General features: G+C 44.1%; 1 protein-coding gene across 3 annotated transcripts in view; it reads left to right on the top strand.

Annotated features, from left to right (window-relative positions):
* LOC117351500 (gamma-aminobutyric acid receptor subunit alpha-1) overlaps positions 1-10,012 on the top strand; it is a 180,385-nt gene extending 170,373 nt beyond the window's left edge. Inside the window, exon 10 of one of the 3 annotated variants that reach the window (XM_033926834.1) lies at positions 9,190-10,012. In XM_033926834.1, coding sequence (XP_033782725.1) covers positions 9,190-9,501 — 312 coding nt within the window. In that variant the 3' untranslated portion in view covers positions 9,502-10,012. The remainder of the gene's footprint in view (positions 1-9,189) is intronic. The other 2 variants (XM_033926836.1, XM_033926835.1) reach the window with 2 other exon arrangements.
* The last annotated feature ends 11,850 nt before the right edge of the window (positions 10,013-21,862 follow it).

The raw sequence follows: 21,862 nt of genomic DNA, 5'->3' as shown, positions 1-21,862 counted from the left end.
CAGCCTCCTGGCTTTAGAGCAGCTAGGGAAGCCACGAGGAAGGTAGCTGCAGTAGAAAAACCTAGGCAGAGAAAAACTGCTGTAGAGCCAAAACCCATCCCCCGCTACAGGCTGAAGGGGATTGGCTCTGATCTGTTTAAAAGCAGGCTGAGTCAAGCAGGAGGAGGAGGAGCGAGTGACCAGGGCGAGTCACTCCCACAGCTCAAGGCAGGTGAAGAGCTGTGGAACAGAGCAGGAGAGGAAAACGTGCTGGATTATTCCATGCAGGATTTGGAGGAAATCCTGCCTACTTCAAACTACCAGGTTCTAGATTGTGGGGAAGGCATGGAGATAGAACTGGCTGGCCCTATGTTAGAAAGCCAGACGGAAGGTATGGAAGTTGCATGAAAGAATGCAGCAACTGAGAAACCATTAGTGGTTTGTGTTTCTTTCTTTCTTTTGCTGATGTTTGGTTTGTTTCTGCTGTGCAAACTATGCCTGAAGAAGTTAAGATATGTTTGAACTTTATAAGTATCTTGAGTGTAAGAATAATACTTGCCTGAAGCCCAAACTAAGGAATGGATTTAAAAGCAAGTTTATGAACCTGAAGCTCAAACTGACATAGTTAAGTTTGGTTTTTGGAACTTTAGAAATCCTGCTGTGACTCCCGTTCTGAAAGCTAATTAGATTATCTGTCTCAGCTGTGTGATGTTGCCTGCATGTGGGAGCTGAGAGAAAAGCTGAACTGTTACCAGAGTTTGCTGTGGCTATGTTTGCCTAAGGAGTTTTGATTTATTTTGAATTTGCAGTAAAGCTTTATTTTTGCAAATCTACTATTTTTGTTGGATGACCTGCAAAAGTGATGTTTGTTTTCTGTGGCATACTTTTGACCTGTGGGTCAGAATAAACAACTTATTCTTTCCTAAAGAACTTGTGTTGGCTGGTGATATGGTGAAACCTTGTTACTTACCTTGCATCTCTTAGGCCCAGGCAATTGCCCAGGGCCACCTGAAAAAGTCCTGAAGGTACCCCTGGTTGGAGGGGACACGCCAGAATCCCTGTGTTTGTCACCCGGCAGCCCTATTCTGCGGAGGGTGTGTGACAATATACGGGTTACAGAAGAAAAATTACCTAACAATGAAGGAGGAAGTTTGTTGGATACTGAAGGTAGATGCTTATTTAGGAATCAGAATATTTTGGAAGGTAAGGTTCTAGGTGTTGACTAATGTGTTAGAGGGTGAGCTTGTGCGAAGGGGGAGGAGATTAGTTAGTGGGGACGTGTTTTTTAAATAGAAATGTTTTGATTTCTTTTCGAAACACTTTGATGTCTGTTGTTTTGATCATCAGTTTGGTGATGGTGGGGTCAATTTTCGCTGCCTGTGTCGCTAGAAAGCTGTCGTATAGTTTCTTACGTCGGGTACCATTGTGAGGGGGGAAGGTGAATAGGTTTTCAGTTATAACAGCAGTAAAAGAACATATTATAACCATAATCATAGGAATTTACCATAACCATATAAAAGCATATAAAAAAGCAAATTGCATGTAAATAACACTAAAGTATAAAAAATACTAGTATTATATTAATGAAAAAATGTCATCATAAAAGCAAGTGCAAATACATGTAAAAACATATGGAAGAACAAATGAAATTGTAGGGCATTACCGGTACATGAAATCTAATCTAATCTAATCTAAACCTTAAGTTTATATACCGCATCATCTCCATGAGAATGGAGCTCGACACGGTTTACAAGAACTTAAAATAGTGGGTAGAGAAGAAGAAAAAGGATTACAGGAGTACTGCGTCCAATATTGGTCGCCGTACCTTAAGAAGGATATGGCGATACTCGAGAGGGTTCAGAGGAGAGCGACACGTCTGATAAAAGGGATGGAAAACCTTTATTATTATTATGAAACTCTTTTTTATTGGTAAATAGAATAACAACTCACAACCACAGAATACAGAAAAGGATTGTAACAGTTACAAGAAAAGTCAAAGGAGGTCACCTCCCCCCCAAAGAGGACTGGACTCTGATGTCCTCTCAGGGAACAAAGAAACCCAAACACCCCCCCTCAAACCCATACCCCCCCCCTTCCCCCCAAACCCCGCCACCCCCCAGCCCCAACAGAAAGAATCCCAGGTCAGACAGGTGGAGCAGAGTATAATTGCAACCCATTTACAATTCGACTACGACTTCTTGGCGGCAAACTGTCCAAGTATGGAAGCCAAGTACGAATAAAGTCACTACTCTTTCGGCGGGAGGAACGAGCCAGCCGGGCCTCCCAACACATCAGCTCATGTAGTTTGTTCCTCCAATACCAGAAGGAGGGAGGAACATCGGCCAGCCAATGGTTCAAGATACACTTCTTCCCTAAAATATAACATTTACTCAAGAACAACTTTTCAGCGGAAGAAAAACCAGAAAATGCAGGGAAGTAAGCAAACAACATGTGGAAAATAGAAAGAGGAACAGGAACCTGAAGGAGATCCTGCAGGAAGGAGGCCAGAGCCCCCCAGAAACCCTGTATACTCTCACAACTCCAAAAGCCATGAAAATAAGAGTTCACTTCAGTGTTACAGGTGAGACAAACCTGGGTATCCACACAGCCCATATAGAAGGCCCGGCTCTGGGAGGTATAGGCCCGCAGCAAGGTCCTGTAATGGCACTCTCGCAGCTCAGCATTTGAGACTAGGGCCGGAATCCGGCGTATAGCGTGGAGCAACCAATCTGCCTTAAGCTCCCGCCCCACATCCCTCCGCCAAGCCTCCAAAACCAAGGAAAAGTCATGGGGAGGCTCCAGGGCTGCAAGCCGCCTGTGAAAAAAAGAAACCGAAATCTGAGGCTCCGGATCCTCCCCCCCCTCCAAAAAAGCTCTAAACCGTAGCCCAAAGGACAAAGAGAGAGAATCTCTAGGAAGCGAGCGCACATAGTGACGCAGCTGACAATGCGCGAAATCAAGCCCTTGAGAAGGAAGACCCCCCTGTCGCAAGTCTGCGCAGGATTGCAGCTCCCCGTCATCCCGCAGAACCTGAAAGAGATATTCACAGCCCTTAGCCCGCCATCTTCCGAAAACTGAAGGCCCGAATCCCGGAGGGAAAGAAAGATTACCGGCCAGGGGCAACAATTGGAAAAACTGGGACTTTTTTCCCTGGAGAAGAGAAGACTTAGAGGGGATATGATAGAGACTTACAAGATCATGAAGGGCATAGAGAGAGTAGAGAGGGACAGATTCTTCACACTTTCAAAAAATAAAAGAACGAGAGGGCATTCAGAAAAGTTGAAAGGGGACAGATTCAGAACGAATGCTAGGAAGTTCTTCTTTACCCAGCGTGTGGTGGACACCTGGAATGCGCTTCCAGAGGGCGTGATAGGGCAGAGTACGGTACTGGGGTTCAAGAGGGAATTGGACAACTTTCTGCTGGAAAAGGGAATAGAGGGGTATAGATAGAGGATTACTGCACAGGTCCTGGACCTGTTGGGCCGCCGCGTGAGCGGACTGCTGGGCACGATGGACCTCAGGTCTGACCCAGTAAAGGCATTTCTTATGTTCTTATGAACTTATGTGTAGAAGGGGGGAGAGAAAGGGGGGAAGGATAGAGCTACAATTTGCTGAAAAGCCAGGTTTTCAGTTTTTTGCGGAATAACTGAAGGGAGCTCAGGTTCCGCAGTGGGGGGTGAGGTCGTTCCAAAGACCTGTGATTTTGAAGAGAAGGGATTTTCCCAGTTTGCCTGAATGCCGCGTGGAGAGGGGATGCCGCGTGGAGAGGGGATGCCGCGTGGAGAGGGGAAGGCTAGTTTAAGCGTTTGGGCAGTTCTGGAGGAGTCGGGACTGGAGGAGTTGAAAGACAGTGTGATAAGAGGAGGCAGGATTCCGTGAAACGCAAATGTCAGTGAAACATAAAAACAAATCTGTGAGTGCAGCATAATAACCAACCAGCAAGATCATCATAAACACCGATGCAGTAAAACCGGAGGGGTGACAAATACAAACAGTGATATGCAGGGAAGGAGAGAGCAATTGAAAGCAGAAAGAAAACATAAATCATGGAGACAGTATGAAAAGGAAGCAAGACCAATACATGTATTTGTACTTGTTTTTAGGATTACATTTTTATATCTCATTAACTAAATTTATTTTTTATACTCTAGTGTTTATTTACATGCAATTTGCTTTTATATAATATTTTATGGTTATAATATGTTCTTTTACTGCTGTTACGTGTATCTGTGTTTATGATGATCTTTCTGTTAGTTATGTTACACCCACAAATTTGTTTTTTTATGTCTCATTGACATTTGCATCTCATGTAAATTCCTATGATTTCATTTGTTCTTCCATATGTTTTTACATGTATTTGCACGTGTTTTTATGATTACATTTTTATATCTCATTAATATAATTTATTTTTTATACTTTAGTGTTATTTACGTGCAATTTGCTTTTATGTAGTATTTTATGGTCTTACTATGTTCTTTTGCATGTTGCCATTTTCCAATAGTGTCCCCTGAAGGAGGTGTCTTCTAAACGCCGAAACTGGGAACCTTGTTGGGGCCTTTTTGTTTCAAATAAAGACTTTATTATTGGTTGAAAAGACATCCCCCTTGCCTTTCCTTTTGTTCTGTTTGTATCTCAGGGCAAGGTTTCAAGGTTTATTAAATATTTGATGAATCGCTATATCTTTATACAAAGCGATGTACATTAAAATACAATTTGTTAAGATAAAAACATACAATAAATATGTAAACATTAGATATTAGACAGGACCAACAACAATTGGGAGGTAAGGGAGGTTAAAGTTACATATCTTATAATAAGAAACACATTTAAGGGTAAAACATTAAGGAGGTAGTAAAATTCTTGAAACGAAAAATTTATATTTAAAAGAATACTGGGAATGTGGGGCTCTTCTGCCTGTCTGCCGAACATATGCAAGACAATGTAATAAATTAGCTTTGAAAACTTCATATCCTGGGGTGAAGTAATCTCTTTTGACACTATTTTTTTGTTTCTTAAAGTGCCAGCCATCTGAATATACTCAGATATTTAATGCTGGTACCTGGACATGGACAAGTATTAAATATCGAGGTGTAATTTCAATGGTGGTGGTCAGCATAAAAAAAAATACTGATCACTACTGGCTGAATATTATCTCCATTGTGTATATCCTGAAAACCTTATTGATTGGGTGTACACTGAGTTTACTATTGAGAGCCGGGACTCCAAACTACACTTAAAGAGCTCTTGACTGTGGGTAGAAAAAACAAGCCAGAATATAACCATTTGTTAATTCAGTTAAAAATCCAGTTCATTACCCACTTAGGGGATTGCCATTCCTAGTCACAATTCAAACCTAGGAACTAGGGACTGGTATCTTTGCCCAAGCCAAAGGTTGACATATAGGGCTCGATTCAGTAAATGGTGCTCAAAGATCAGCACATACACACACACAAAAAAAATCAGAGCTGAATGGTATTCTATAATGGCCATTCAAAGATGAGCTCCCATTATAGAATAGCGTTGAGTGCCAATTTCAGTGTCCAGATTTGGGCACCAGGATTTACAATTGATGAAACCTAGGTGTAATTCCCAGTGTCCAATTAGGGCGCACATTCCCAGTATTCTAACACACTGTGCAAATTTTAGGAAGTCCCCCTGATCAGCCAATGCCCTTCCTATGCTTCTCCCCTTTTGAGTGGTGTACATTGAGCAGGGCGAACGATGTTATAGAATGGTGTGTAGCACCATGCACAAATCTAAATTGGTGCCAATCATTGCTAATTGGTACCCAATTGTTGGTACTAATTGGCTTATGTCAATTTAGTGGGATGCTAAATTTTTGGTGACCTATTTGGGCGCCATACAAAATGGGCAATTTTGTCAAACAAGCCTTGATGCATTTTGCAGTTCTTCCTAAGTCCGATAAATTCAGACAATAATATGCACAATTATAATAATAACTAGTCTTTAAGCCCGTTACATTAACGGGTGCTAGAAAGCAGCCCCCTTTCCCTCTCCCCCTCCAGTTCCTCCCTGTCTCTCCGTAGCCCCCCTTCTGTCTTCCCCCCCTAAGCAAAATGATCTGCCTCCCAGCACACCCCTCCCCCCCGAAGCAGCTCCCTTTCCCTCTACCCTGCCAATTCCTCCCTGACAGTGTCTCCGTGGTCCCCCTTCTGTCTCCCCTCCCAAGCAAAGCTGTCTGCCTCCCAGCACACCCCTCCCCCCCAAAGCAGACCCCTTTCCCTCTACCCCTCCAATTCCTCCCTGACTGTCTCTCCGTGGCCCCCCAAGCAAAGCTATCTACCTCCCAGCACACCCCTCCCCCAAAGCAGACCCCTTTCCCTCTGGCCCTCCAGTTCCTCCCTGACTGTGTCTCCGTGGCCCCCCCTTCTGTCTCCCCCCAAAGCAAAGCTGTCTGCCTTCAAGCACAGCCCTTCCCCAAAGCAGGCCCCTTTCCCTCTCCAGCTCCAGTTCCTCCCTGTCTCTTCGTGGCCCACGCGATTTTCTCTTCTCGCGGTCTGGCCAGCTCCCCTAGTCCCTTGCCACCGCCGCCACCCCCTTCCTTTCCCGCGGTCGACAAACCTCTTGCCTCCAGTAGCCGCTGCAGCACTGTAAACACGTTGCTTCGCGGCCTCTACTGCCCCGATTTGCTCTTCCATGTCCCTGATGACGTCATCAGAGAAACGGAAGAGCAAATGAAGGCAGTAGAGGCCGCGAAGCAGCGTGTTTATAGTGCTGCGTCGGCTGCTGGAGGCAAGAGTTTTGTCGACCGCGGGTAGGGAAGGGAAGGGGGTGGCGGCGGCGGCAAAGGACTAAGGTAGCCGGCCAGACCGCGAGAAGGGTAGGCTGAGAGGAACCCGGGACCGTGGCAGAGGCTCGTTGCACAGTGTAAATACAGTTGCTCAGTGTGAGGCTTCCTTCGCTCTTCCGGGTCTGCATTCCGACTCCTCAACGCGCCAGCCTGAGCCGGCATAGGCGGTTGAGGGTGGAAGGTTAGAAACATAGAAACATAGAAAGATGACGGCAGAAAAGGGCCACAGCCCATCAAGTCTGCCCACTCTATTGACCCACCCCATTGAGTGCTAGTGACCCAGTTCCTTAACTTGGCCCTCGTAGGGATCCCACGTGTATGTCCCATTTATTCTTAAAATCAAGCACGCTGGTGGCCTTGATCACCTGCACCGGAAGTTTGTTCCAGTGATCTACCACCCTTTCCGTGAAGAAATACTTCCTTGTGTCACCACTAAATTTCCCCCCTCTGAGTTTGAGGGGGTGCCCCCTTGTGACCGAGGGTCCCTTGGGAAAGAATATATCGTTTTCCATCTCGACGCGACCAGTGACGTACTTAAATGTCTCAATCATGTCACCCCGTTCTCTGCGCTCCTCCAGGGTATAGAGCTGCAGTTTGCCCAGTCTTTCTTCGTATGAGAGACCCTTGAGTCCGGCGACCATCCTGGTGGCCATCCGCTGGACCGATTCAGCTCGAAGCACGTCTTTCCGGTAATGTGGCCTCCAGAATTGCACACAGTATTCCAGATGAGGTCTCACCATGGTTCTGTAGAGTGGCATTATGACTTCAGGTTTGCGGCTGACAAAGCTTCGATTGATACATCCAATCATTTGCCTTGCCTTAGATGAGGCCTTCTCTACTTGTTTAGCAGCTTTCATGTCTGCACTGATGATTACCCCCAAGTCCCGTTCCTCTGACGTTCTAGCTAGCGTTTCTCCATTCAAGGAGTATGTTCTGCATGGATTTCCGCTGCCGAGATGCATGACCTTACATTTATTAGCGTTGAAGCCCAGCTGCCATGTCGAGGACCAGTTTTCCAGCGTGATCAGATCCTGCGTCATACTGTCCTTGAGGTTGCTTTCACTTACTATGTTACACAGTTTGGCATCATCGGCAAACAGTGATACTTTACCCTGAAGCCCCCGGGTTAGGTCTCTTATGAATATGTTAAAAAGGGATGGTCCCAGGACTGAGCCCTGCGGCACTCCGCTAGTCACCTCCGAAGTCTCAGAGAGGGTGCCGTTGACCACCACCCTCTGAAGTCTTCCACTCAGCCAATCATTAACCCATGCAGTTAGTTTCTCACCCAACCCCATTGATTTCATCTTGTTTAATAGTCTACGGTGTGGGACACTGTCGAAAGCTTTACTGAAATCCAAGTATACTATGTCCAGAGCCTCTCCTGAGTCTAGTTTTCCTGTCACCCAATCAAAGAAGCTTATAAGATTAGATTGGCATGACCTGCCTCTTGTGAATCCATGTTGACAGGGATCCCTTAGATTCCCTTCATCCAATATCGAGTCTAATTTACCTTTGAGTAGAGTTTGGTCGGAGTTGCTAGGCTGCAGCGGATGTGTGAGTTGCGAGTGTGGGGCCTGCAGCGGCGCGAGGTGGAGACGGAGAGCAGGCTGTGGTGACGTTGTAGGCGCGCATGCGCACTCGTATTTTCGGGACATCTCAGGGAACACGTTTTTTTTAGTGCGCATGCGCGTCTACCATTTTATTATATTAGATTAATACAACTAAAATCACTAACATTTTCACAGGGGTTGCCATTCAACAGATCATTTACAACTGGAAAAACTGGAATAGGCAGGTTATAGGGATAGGAGTAAGAGGTAAGTACAGATAGGAGTAGAGGCAGGTTATAGGGATAGGAGTAAGAGGTAAGTTATAGAAATAGTCAGGGATCACTGCTCAGGCAATAGGCCTGAAGGGCCGCCGTGGGAGCGGACCGCTGGGTGAGATGGACCTCTGGTCTGCCTCAGTGGAGGCAACTTCTTATGTTCTTATGATGGAACTCTGTGTGCCACATATATAAAATGGAAAGGACATTAGCTGTCCAAAAAGGAAATTATAGCAAATTTCAGGATGTGTGGAGGCCATTGATAGATTATTGCAAAGATTAAAAATGTTCTTCCCTGATTATAATATATGACATATGAGGGAGGGTGGGGGGAGGGAAAATGTGATTATTAAAGATATATATATAGATATAAAAAATGAGGGGGTGTACAATATTTTAGAATGATACAATCAAATGTAAGAATTCAAGTGTTTTTAAATGTTTAATTGTTAAACATTTACTGTACTTGATTTTAAGATATGAAATGAATAAAGATTTATTTTTTTTTTAAACCAACTAAAATCACTAAGATTAAGTATACTCTTAACACTTATTTGATTTCTTTTGTTCCTAGCCCAAAAAAGTGAAGGATCCTCTGATGAAGAAAAACAATACATATGCAGCAGCAACAGTCAGCTACACGCCTAATATTGCAAGGGACCCTGGATTAGCAACCATTGCTAAAAGTGCCACAATAGAGCCAAAAGAAGTGGAACCGAAACCAAAACCGGCAGAACCCAAGAAAACCTTCAACAGCGTCAGCAAAATTGACCGACTATCAAGAATAGCCTTTCCGTTGCTTTTTGGCACCTTTAATTTAGTCTATTGGGCTACTTATTTAAACCGAGAGCCAGCCATTATAGCCCATCATCCTCCACCTCAATAACCCATCTTAGAATTTTATTGTGTTCCATCTTTTCTCACTGGGAGTTACTTCCAAAGCCCAATATATAGTAAATCCCATTGACTGCATTGTTGCTGTCTTAAAGAATTGAAGATTTCCTCATGAAAAATATTCTAAAAATTAAAAATAAAAATAAAAACTTGCAGGGTATAACATGAAGACTGGCGTGCGTGGATTCTAAAACAGAACAAGACATGCTAATAGCGGAGAATGTTCCAAATGCCTAAGTGTAAATAGCTTTGCTGACCTCCCGAGTGGATGAACAAGTGAGTTCATGAAAGTTTTATCTGAAAGTGCTAAGGGTGAAACAACCAGTCTTCAAGATTTTTTATTTTATTATTATTATGTTCAAATAATTTTTATTGAGCTTAATACAGCAAAGGTACAATATTATTATTTCAAAATGCCATTACGTAATGATGCTTAATGCAATGAGATCTTAATTTCCTTTCCACCAAACAACAAAAAAAGACATTTTCTATTCTTTTGAATCTCCCAACCTATCTTAAATACATATAGGGGTCATTTCTGTAACTAGTACCTCCCTTTTACAAAACCGTGCATGAGGTTTATAACACCGGCCAGTGCTCTGAATGCTCTGCGCTGCTCCGATGAGCATTCTCTATGAGCATCAGAGCATTCAGGGCATTCAGGCACCAGAGCATTCAGGGCACCAGTCGGCTCTAAAAACCTTTTGCGCGGTTTTGTAAAAGGGGGAATTAATGACATCTGGACACTAGAATTGCAGGTATAGAATACTAGTGCAAGTCAACATGGCACACCCACCTTTTGGTGTACCTGCTTATGCCCTGTCAGTGGCAGGAATAAATGGGCACACCTAAGAGCCTTTAGCTGCAAATATAACTTATAGTATGCTCTAATTGCATAGATAGAGACCCTGTTAACAAACTCACACTAAAAAAAGTGGGCAGCACTGTTTTTAGTGCATGTGTTTTCTGCCACTTTTTAGTGTGGCTCTAAATCGGCTGCAATATGATTTTCCCCACTAATCAGCACACAGTAATTTTGAAATTAGCACATGGCCATTAGCATGTGAGCCCTTACCTCTGCCTATTTTGTAGACAGTAAGGGTTGCCGTCAGCACATGCCAGTGTCCATGCAGTAACTGATTAGCATAGGGCATGCCTACTCTCTGCCACAAACATGTCCCAGCAGGGTTGGTGCATGCTGAACCCGGTTAGCACGTGTGCTTGAATGCATCCTGCAGCCACAGATTTTAAGCGGCAGTAAGCACCCGTAAGTACTTACCGCAACTTATTAAAAGGGCCCCATAATTTGGAAACATGATCATAACCCTCCTGAACTCCACCCCTTGCAAATATGTGCAAAGGCTCTTACACGCTGAATTACTTAAGGGCTACCTGATGTCCAGATTTACCCAGATATGCCTTCTTTTTAGAGGACATGTCCGGGCATCTGTATGGTTTTTCAAAACCCGGCCCTTAAAAACCCGGTTTTTAAAAGCTTCCAGCTCAGGACTGCGTCGGGAGGTCATCTGCGTGTGCATGGATGCAACACAGTGATGTCATGTGCATGCATGTGATGTCATCACATCACACCTGCGTATACGCAGATGCCCTCCCGACGTGGCTCCGAGCACGAGAATAGGTGGAAAGGGGCATGGCTGGGGGCGAGGCTGGAGGGGAATGGGGTGGGGCTAGGTGGAACTAGGCGGGCCTGGGGGCAGGGCCATGGGTCCAGATTTTACAGTAATAAAATCTGGTAACCCTAGTGTTACAGAATAGCACATAATGGCATGTTTGAGGCAAAAGATGTTGAAAATTTGAAGCAGCTTTTTTTTAAAAAAATTAGGTTTGTGAGTATATCCATGAGCTACAGAGTTTCTAGAATTGTCCAGACTGATTTACAAATGAGTTATTTTTTAAATCCCCCCCAGTCAACATTTATTTAAATGCCAGACTCACGTGTTTAAAAAAATAATGTCTACTGTTATATAGAGAGTGAATCGTGCTAAATGTGGGACCACTGAGATATACGTCCTCGTACAATCCATTATCCTCTCCAGATTGGATTATTGCAATTCCATTTACCTAAGCTTAACAAAGAAAAGCCTCCACAGACTCCAACTAATCCAGAACACCGCGGCCAAACTTATCTTCTCAAAAAGTAAATTTGACCATGTCACACCGCTCCTATCCAAACTCCACTGGCTTCCCGTTATTTCCAGGGTCTACTTTAAATGTGCCTGCCTAACCTTCAAGATCCTCCACGGTATCCTTCCTCCTTTTATCCCTCTATCCTGGAATTCCTCAAATCCAACCTCCACTAGATCCACTCAAAAATTAAAACTATCCTACCCCTCCTTAAAAGGCATCTCCCTTGTTGGTAAACTTGGCTCTTCCCTCCCTTTCAGAATCACTCAGCTCTGGAACAGTCTCCCTTCCCCTCTCCGCAATTTGAGCCCCCTTCTACCATTCCGTAAGCATCTGAAGACCTGGCTCTTCTCCAGAACGTAACCCCGTCCCGCTCCTGGCACTCTCACACCAACCTCTCTTCTCTCATACTTATATAATTCCACTGGAGTTCCGTTCCTTCCCTAACCATGTAAACCGTGTCGAGCTCCATCTGCGGAGATGATGCGGTATATAAACCCAAGATTTAGATTAGATTAGATTAGATATGTATAGCAGTGACATTCAGCCACTACCAAGACAGCTAAACAGTTTCATTTAGGATAGACATTCTTGGGCATAAATTAAGCCACTTAGCTATCTGAATATTTCCAGCTATCTAAATAGATCTGTGGCATGTCTATACTTTTTACCCTTGCTCCATCCTGACACTTTCTGAATAATTCCAGGACAGTCTGTAAGAATTTTCAGGGGTAATATGTGTAATGTGCCCCTGAAAATTGACATATTTTCACTTACTCCCTCCTTACAAGGCCAGAATTCCTATGAAAGTCGGAATTCTTACCACCACGGCCAGCGCTAAATACGTTAGCACGGCTTTGCAAAGGAGAGGGTTATACATTTAATAGCGGACCCAATAATTTTTTATTTATTTTTTAATTCTTTATTAATAATTTGTAAATCAGTACAAGTAAAACACTTGCGTTAGTAAATCGAAAAAGTAACAAGAAATAAGTAAAATATAATGAAATAATATCACTTTTACATTCTCCTTAGACCCCAATTAAAGAGATTAGGGGGGAGCAGCTCACACGTGGGACCTCCATTATTATAGAGGGAAAAAAAAGAGAGAAATTCTAATTAAACAGGCATTTACGGGTATCACTCCTTCTATTAAATCTTAAGTATTTTAAGCCCTGGAGATCTTCTTCAAGTCCAGGAAGCTCCCGAGATGTTCTGGAACATTTTATTCCGAATAAATTTTTTAACAGACTGTGCTAAGCAGCTAGTAGGAGTTTTAACCCAGAACCAAACTAAGAACTAACTCACACTAAAACGGTAAAAATGCTATGGCAGCTGATTACCGTGGTTGGGGTAAGATCTGAGAGGGGCATGGGCAATAACAGGATGTGGCTAGCACTGTTAGCACATCCACTAGTCGTCCTAACTTCCAATACATGGTTGCACTTGTGCAGTCAGTATTGCAATCACATCATGGCAAGCAGACCCCTCTGAAACTTTCGATCAGCCCCTTCCAATATGGTACACCAACAAATCCATGCATGACAATTGCGTCCTGACAATTGCACGCAAGGACAAGTGCACGCAAGACAATGCTGCCCTGTCAATTGCACCCTGTGAAATAGAAACATAGAAAATGACGGCAGAAAAGGGCCACGGCCCATCTAGTCTGCCCACACTAATGGCCCACCCCCTAACTACCTCCATGAAGAGATCCCACATGCCAATCCCATCTTTTCTTAAAATCTGGCACGCTGCTGGCCTCAATTACCTGTTGTGGAAGATTATTCCAGCGATCAACCACCCTTTCGGTGAAGAAATATTTTCTGGTGTCGCCATGAAATTTCCCACCCCTGATTTTCAACGGATGCCCTCTTGTTGCCGTGGGTTCTTTAAGGAAAAAGAGATCCTCTTCCACCTCGATACGGCCTGTGACATATTTGAACGTCTCGATCATGTCTCCCCTCTCTCTGCGTTCCTCGAGTGAATACAGCTGCAACTTACCCAGTCGTTCCTCATACGGGAGATCCTTGAGACCCGAGACCATCCTGGTGGCCATGCGCTGAACCGACTAAACTCTCTGCACATCTTTTTGATAATGCGGCCTCCAGAATTGTACACAGTATTCCAGATGGGGTCTCAACATGGATCTGGTATACGAAAGGTATACCATACATTGAAGGCCCTGATTTGCTCAGACTCCTTAGACCCCTCCCAAGGGACGGGGCCTGAGGAGTCTGAGCAAATCAGGGCCTTCCAGATATCCAGTTATGTACAGGGTTCCGATAATCATCATGTAACCCTTACCCTAACACTAGATAGGAAGTGAATGTTTTAAATGTAGTTGGGGGGGGTCTTCCTACTCCCCTCAAAAAAGAGGGTTACTTAGTAACCCTCAAAAAGACAAAATAGTATCCAATTGTTGGAGCATATTTGTTGAGTCACCTCCCATTCAGTGCACACACATGTCATGCGCGCTATTGTCATGTGTGCATTTGATGGGTCACCTCTAATACAAGTTTTCCCCAGAAAAGAATCTGTACACGCAACCCTCCTCAAACAATCCCCTTCTTCTACATTAAAAATGTTCCACCAAGATTAACATACCCTATAGGTAACTTCCTAAAGGTCAGACCTTGACCTCTGAGCCAAAGCACTCCATATGCCAAGACTCCTCCCATGCCCTGACTCTTCCAGCAATTACTTGGGGGCTTTTCTGGTAGTGTAATAGTCCAAAGAGAGAGGGTTCCCACTTTGCTTCTATTCCAGCATTGCTTTGGGCACAAAATAGTTCATTTGGCCACTAAGTAGTCTTCAAGAACCAGTAAGGGTCATCCTGACATATAAGGAGTGACAGCCCTTCTTACCTTGCAGATAGACTGCGAGACTACAGCTAGGAGTCATTGGTTCCATTTTGGACCCAGAGCAATCCTGTGCTTGGAGCAAAGGAGAGCTGCTTTCACCCTGGCCCGCTATATAACCAGAGAAGCACATGGTTGAATCCAGGGGAGTGCAGAGGGGGTCAGAATAGAGAGGGGCTTTGGCTTAGGAAGGTATTCCCTTGAGGTGGCTGGACTTTTGGATAGGCTTCATTATGGAGGGAACATAATTTAGGGTTTTAATGTGGAGTGCTTACTTTCTGGGAGGGAGCCTTATGTTTGGGGGAAATCTTGATGGAGAGAATGTCCAGTGGGGTGCTGATTCAGGAAACTCTGGGAAGAGGCCAGGTTGTGCTGCCATGGCACCTTAAGTGTGAAGATGTGCGCCATCCCCATCAAATAGTATGGGTGCACCAACACAATCTTTTAGGGCTTATAACATGGCCACATGTCTGCCCTGTGCAATACAAGCAGGGCTGGTGTTTGACAAACTCCCAGCATTTAGGCTCTGAGTCTATAAACGATGCCTAGCTCCTAGGCACCATTAAGCACGATTGTCAATCATCCACAGAATTGTGCCTACTGGCATCTAAGCATTCTTAGGTGGCGGTAGGTTTTTAAACCTTAGCCATATTGCCATGGGGTTACCAGATTTTCCAAACATCGGACGGCATTCGCGCATGCGCTGGTATGACGCATTGATGCTATGCGCATGAGCACATGCGTGAATGCCGTCACGACCTTGCTAAGGTGGCTGGAAACCTAGGGAACTGGGTTTGATTTCCAATGCAACCTAATGCTTTGTGCAGTGGCCAAGAACCTGGGGAACTGGGCTCATTTTCCACTGCAGCTCCTTGTCACCCTGGGCAAGTCACTTAACCCTCCTTTGGCCCAGGCGCAGAACTTAGTGATCCCATTAGGGATAGGAAAAATGTTTGCAAATAGTATATATAAACTGCTTTGACTCTATCCACAAAAAGGTGGTATATCGGTGGTCTCCAACTCAAACCCTTTGCAGGGCCACATTATGGCTTTGTAGGTACTTGGAGGGCCTCAGAAAAAAAATAGTTAATGTCTTATTAAAGAAATGACAATTTTGCATGAGGTAAAATTCTTTCTAGTTTATAAATCTTTCTTTTTGACTAAGTCTTAATAATAATATTGTCATTTATAGCTAAAGAGACGTATGATCAAGAAACTGTTTTATTTTACTTTGGTGATTATGATAAACATACCGAGGGCCTCAAAATAGTACCTGGCAGGCCACGAGTTTGAGACCACTGGGTTAAGAACAGTTAATCAGCTGGCTGGGTTGGAGGGCAGAGGGAAGAACAGGACAATCAAGCCATTGTGACATCACTGAGGAGGTTGGCTCTTATTGGTGGAATGAGGCATTATGACATCACAATCTCTGCTTCCCAAAGACAAACAGGATGTCATGGTTACAGTTTAGCCAGTGGTCTCAAACTCAAACCCTTTGCAGGGCCACATTTTGGATTGGGAGGTACTTGGAGAGCCTCAGACAAAAATAGTTAATGTCTTAGTAAAGAAATGACAATTTTGCATGAGGTAAAACTCTTTATACCTTATAAATCTTTCCTTTTGGCTAAGTCTTAATAATAATATTGTCATTTATAGCTAAAGAGACATATGATCAAGAAACTGTTTTATTTTACTTTTGTGATTATGATAAACCTACCCGAGAGGCCCTCAAAATAGTACCTGCTTTACATGTATTACACAGTACTGTGTTACATGCAGTGGTAGATATAGCATGGTACTCCTACACTGGAGGGTTTACCCATAAATAAAGCCCTTTCTTTAGAAGCTCTAGTCATGCTTTTGATGTCTGTAAACTGGCATTTAGACATGCATAAGGTAGGGACGTTCCAGTCCTGATTTTATAAAGCCAGGTTATAGACATCTAATACTGTTGTATATCCATATGGCAAGGGAATATAGTCTGAGAGTGTTTTGAACAGGACTAGAGAGGGGCTAAAATATGGACATTCAAGTCCAATTGCAGAAGGGAAAGGGATTTACAAGTCAAAAACAGTAAGAAATCTGTATTTATACTTGGTTAGGGTTACCAGATTTTCCATCATCATCATCATCCTGCTGTGTCCATTTTATGTTATGGAAACTTCTTTTCTACCACAAAGATATTGATATCCTTCGTTTTGCTTTCTTCATAGTTTTAATGCTTTGGTTTGTAAAATAGGTGTTCATAGAAACATAGAAGATGACGGCAGATAAGGACCATAGCCCATCAGGTCTGCCCACTCTACTGACCCACCCATGTTGGTTGTAGCTAGCACTTGGATATCCATCTCTCATGCCTTTAGAACAAGCTGTATGTCAGAAGATCTTGTTCAAAATATATGAAAATGGATGTCTATGTCTGATATACTGATGGAACACCCATATTCTGAGTCAAATATCCTTTCTAAACATTCTGCTCCACATATCAGGTGATTACAGCAGAACACCCTCTAGCTTCCCTTGTCTGATCCCCCTGCCTCTTCAATCTCCCCCCCCCCAACAGTTCTGAACCTTCCTCCCCGCATATTTAATCCCCATCTGAAGGCCCTTCTCAGATCTGATGCCCCAGCGCCACCTGTAGATCTGATCTACATACTGAAGGCTCCCCCCCATACCCATAATCTCATCTCCATGCACAAAGCCTGCTCCTTCCAAAACCCCCACACAAAAAATAAAACTTTATTTCCCCCAGATCTGTACTCGCCCCAACATCCCGACTCCCTCAGGACCTACCTGAGAGTGTCCTTGCTAGTTAAGAGGCCCCGAGGTGAGAGTGGTCCCCCTCCACTCTTGCCCAAGTCTGAGCTAAACTTTTAAATGACCACCAGTGGACCCCCCTTCCATAGTTCAATGAGGTTATCACTAGGGATGGTCATTTTAGAGCTTGGAAAGAGCCAGGGCTGGAGAGGACCTTGCTCTGGGACCACTAATCACAATGGACCACAGACACCACGAGGTAGGTATTTAGGGGTTGGTGTGGGGAAAGCTCTGAGAGCAAGGGAGCTTTATTTGATGGAAAGAGCGTGGAATGGATAGGGTTTGTGCATGGGGGAAGAATGGCGGAAGTCCTTCAAGAGGAGGATCAGATGTGCAGGATGTGATTAGGGGACTAAAATGTGTGAGGAGCCTTCAAAGAGGATTGGAATTGGGGGATATTGAAGGTGCAGAAGAAAGGACGGACCTTCAAAACTTATTAGACAAGGGAGGGCTAGAGGTTATTGCACTGCAGTTATCAGATATCAATTTATGTGTGCTGTCCCCCTACACACACATATTGCATTATATGCAGGAGATTTTCTCTTTATATGCAAGAATGCACCCTAAGGCCACGATTCACTAAAGTCAGCGATCGTCGTTAAACTGTCGGTAAGCGATCGCTGCTAACTGACCCGATTCATAAAACTGCCCACTGCCTCAATCGCTCATTTCCCAATCCAGCCATGAAAATTAGAAAAATAAACCCACCATGCAAAATAGCCAAGCAATTGATTCACTAACATTTGCTTGGCTATTTTGAATCGGGTTTTACTATCCTAAAACTCAACTGCTGCAGACCTGTCGGTAACTGTATTACCGACGGGTCTGCTAGGTTTTTGTTTTCATTTTTTTTAAATGGCACAAATATTTTGTGTGTACTACACAAGCAAAATATCTGCCCATAAATTTTTTTTAAACACTGCTGCCAACAACCCCCCCCACCAACGACCCCAACAAACACAACCCCTGAAAAACATGGCAGACAAACGTGCCCCCACCCACTGACAAACACGGCAACCCTAAAACAAACGGCAGGAGGGATGCTCACTTCCTCCTGCCACGAAGGCGCTCACTCCTTCCCCCACTCCCACCCCTGAATAAAATGGCAGGAGGGATACCCACTCCCTACTGCCTGGAAATACCTCCCCCCTCCCCCAAAGAAAAAGGCAGGAGGGATACCCACTCCCTCCTGACAGGCCCGGCTCCCCAAAGGAAATAAAACAAACAAACAAACAGCAGGGATGATGGCAGGAGGGAGTGAGCATCCCTCCTGTCGGGTTTTTTTGGGGGTAGGGTATTTGCCGGCAGGAGGGAGTGGGCATCCCTCCTGCAGGTTTTATCAGGGGTGGGGGAGGTATTTGCCAGTCCATTTGTTTGGTTTATTTTTCCTTTCGTGGAGTCTGGCCCGATGGCAGAAGGGAGTGGGCATCCCTCCTGCCATTTTTTTTTTATCAGGGAGGGAGGCGCTTTGTCGGAGGGGGGAGGAGCTTTTTCTTTTTTAATTGGCCAGATATTTTGCATGTGTAATACATGCAAAATATCTGTGCCATTAAGAAAAAAAATGGCAGAAGCCCTAACAGCAGCGATAGGAGGCTGCTTCTCCTGTCACTACTGTCAGGGCTCTGCCCCGACTCAATTGCTCAATGAGCGATTGAGTCGGGGAGTTTGCGTGCAAATCATTTGCATGTAAAAAAGATAGTGAATCAATCGCTGTTTCAAAATTGGCCAGAGAATCAGCCAACAGCGATTGAATCGCTATCTATACTGAATCTGGGCCTTCATGGTAGTGTCATGAGATTAGCACTAGGGGGAGGAGCAGAGGAGACTGCTTTTCCATAGGATCACTAACCACCATGGATACTCCCCATTAGGTCCCTTCAAGTGGGATCAAACAAGGATAGGCTGAAGGGTGTGTCACTGAGACTAGCAGATATTAATTTGTGTGTGCTTGTCCCCCCACCGGCATACTGTATTATTTATTTCATTTTTCTATACTTTTCTCCCAGGGGAGCTCAGAACAGTGTACATGAATTTATTCAGGTACTCACGACATTTTCCTTGTCTGGCCTGGCGGGCTCACAATCTATCTAATGAACCTGGGGCAATGGGAGTTTTAAGTGACTTGCCCAAGGTCACAAGGAGCAGCTTGGGTTTGAACCCACCACCCTCAGGGTGCCGAGGCTGTAGCTTTAACCCCACTATCTACCACTGCATGTAACACAATGCCGTGCAGATTTTCTCCTTAAATGAAAGGAGACTACCACTAGGAGCAGGAGTGGAAGGGGATCCCAATACCACTAACCATCATGGACATCCCTAGGTAGGTCCTGGAAGGATCCAGGGTTGCGAGGCAAGAGTGGGCTCTGTAGGCAACAAAGTTTTTGTACAGGATGTAGTTTTTGCATGAGGGTGGGATGGAACTGGGGTGGGGGGGGGGGGGCAGGGGACCAGATATGTGGGAGGAGGATCATATGTGTAGGGGGGGACATTTTGTTGCAGTAGCTTTGCTGCTAGACTGCTAATAGCATGACTGTAGTTAGCGTCTCCTCTTGGGGTGGCACTACAGTGCAACCACGCTATCAGTCGTTATGACAGCTAGCGTGGTAAATGCCCACATGCTGGTTGTCAAAGCAGGCCACTCCTCCCATTCACACCTGGTTCCCATACCTATGCACATAAAGCAGATAGTGTTGGACTTTCACTAGCAGTAGATGTTAGCCAGGTCTGTGGTAAATATGGTAAAAGCTTTGCTAGGCGGCTTAGAAAAAGAGCCCCTTTAATGTCTTTCATTTGTTAGAGTAACAAAAAAAAATTTTAATCCTAAATGGGGGATTTCTAGTTACTTATTTTACGTAGGGAAAAAATTACATGTATTGCAAGCTCTAGATGTGTTGAATATATTATTTTATAAAACATTGAACAAAAGTCTTAAGTTCAAATGTCTGAATAACAGGAATACACACTATCATCTTTAAATTGTAAATACAAAGCATGGGAATGTACGTTTAATTTTAATTTTACATTTTGAATAGTTGCGTTCTTTAACTTCTGAAGTAGCTTTTATTTCTTGTACTGTTCAAAATATGGTAAGAAGCTCTGGAGACATAACCCCTCTTTTACTAACACGTAAGCGCAGGTTTTAGCAGCGGCGTTATGCATTAGTAAAAGAGGGGGATAGTTAGAACCTGCATAGGCGACCAGTTCTCACAAAAGAGTCCGCTCAGGTCCTAGAGAGTTCCGATTTTGTTGGTCAGCAAAATACTTTTCAAGATGGGAAACATAAATATAAACAAATCTTTGTATCACTAAATGCTATATCTGCCGATATATAACTGTTATGATAGGTAATGTAATATATGTAGCATTAAATACAGAATACTCATGCATATAAGATTGTACAGAGAAATCGGTTTTATTAACTAAAAACTTAAATACATTTCATTTGTACTTCAGCAATATCTTTATAGGAATAATATGTAAGGGCTTTAATACAAGATGTCCATTTTGCAGGTTTCCCATTCCCTGTGAGAGGATTCTAGTCAGTTTTGTTGACACCAGGATGGTTTAGGATAGTCTTTATTAGTCTCACAGCCCTTATCTTTTGAGAAAACGCTATCTCTCTCCGAGATTCAACATTTACCCCCTCTTCTACTAAACCGCGCTAGCGGTTTTGGCACGGGGAGCTGCGCTGAATGGCCTGTGCTGCTCCCGACACTCATAAAGTTCTTATGAGCGTCAAGAGCAGTGCGGGTCATTCAGCCTGGCTTCCCGCGCTAAAACCGCTCGTGCGGTTTAGTAGAAGAGGCCCTTAGTAGTCCTTTTATTAAGGTGTGGTAGCCGATTTAGCGTGCACTAAATGCTAACGCGTCCATAGGATATAATGGATGTGTTAGCGTTTAGCGTATGCTAAAACGGCTTGTGCGCCTTAGTAAAAGGACCCCTTAGTTTCAATGTTTGTGTATGAGAGGCCTGTTGTGAGATGAGGATAAAGCCTTTAGAGGTTGGATTTAATTAATTGCTGAAATTTCAATGTTTTCTCAACTTGCACATTTTCATGGGTCTACTTGAGATTTCTCCATTTCCAGAATAAGGGCTGTTCCAGTTGATTGAAATTTAAATCTTTTTAAGCAGTTGTGCAGCCTGTTCTTTGACTGTCAAAACAAGGGGAGACATGATCGAAACATTTAAGTACCTCACGGGATGTGTCGAAGTGGAAGATGATATTTTCTTTCTCAAGGGACCCTCGGCCACAAGAGGGCACCCGCTCAAACTCAGGGGCGGAAAATTTCATGGCGACACCGGAAAGTATTTCTTCACAGAGAGAGTGGTTGATCATTGGAACAAGCTTCCAGTGCAGGTGATCGAGGCAGACAGCGTGCCAGACTTTAAGAATAAATGGGATACCCATGTGGGATCCCTACAAGGGTCAAGATAAGAAAATTGGGTCATTAGGGCATAGACAGGGGGTGGGTAAGTAGAGTGGGCAGACTTGATGGGCTGTAGCCCTTTTCTGCCGTCATCTTCTATGTT

This window comes from Geotrypetes seraphini, chromosome 18 (genome assembly GCF_902459505.1).
Source record: "Geotrypetes seraphini chromosome 18, aGeoSer1.1, whole genome shotgun sequence".
Classification (NCBI taxonomy): Eukaryota; Metazoa; Chordata; class Amphibia; order Gymnophiona; family Dermophiidae; genus Geotrypetes; species Geotrypetes seraphini.
Note: the sequence above shows the minus strand (reverse complement) of the source record. Positions and strands in the feature narration are given on the sequence as shown.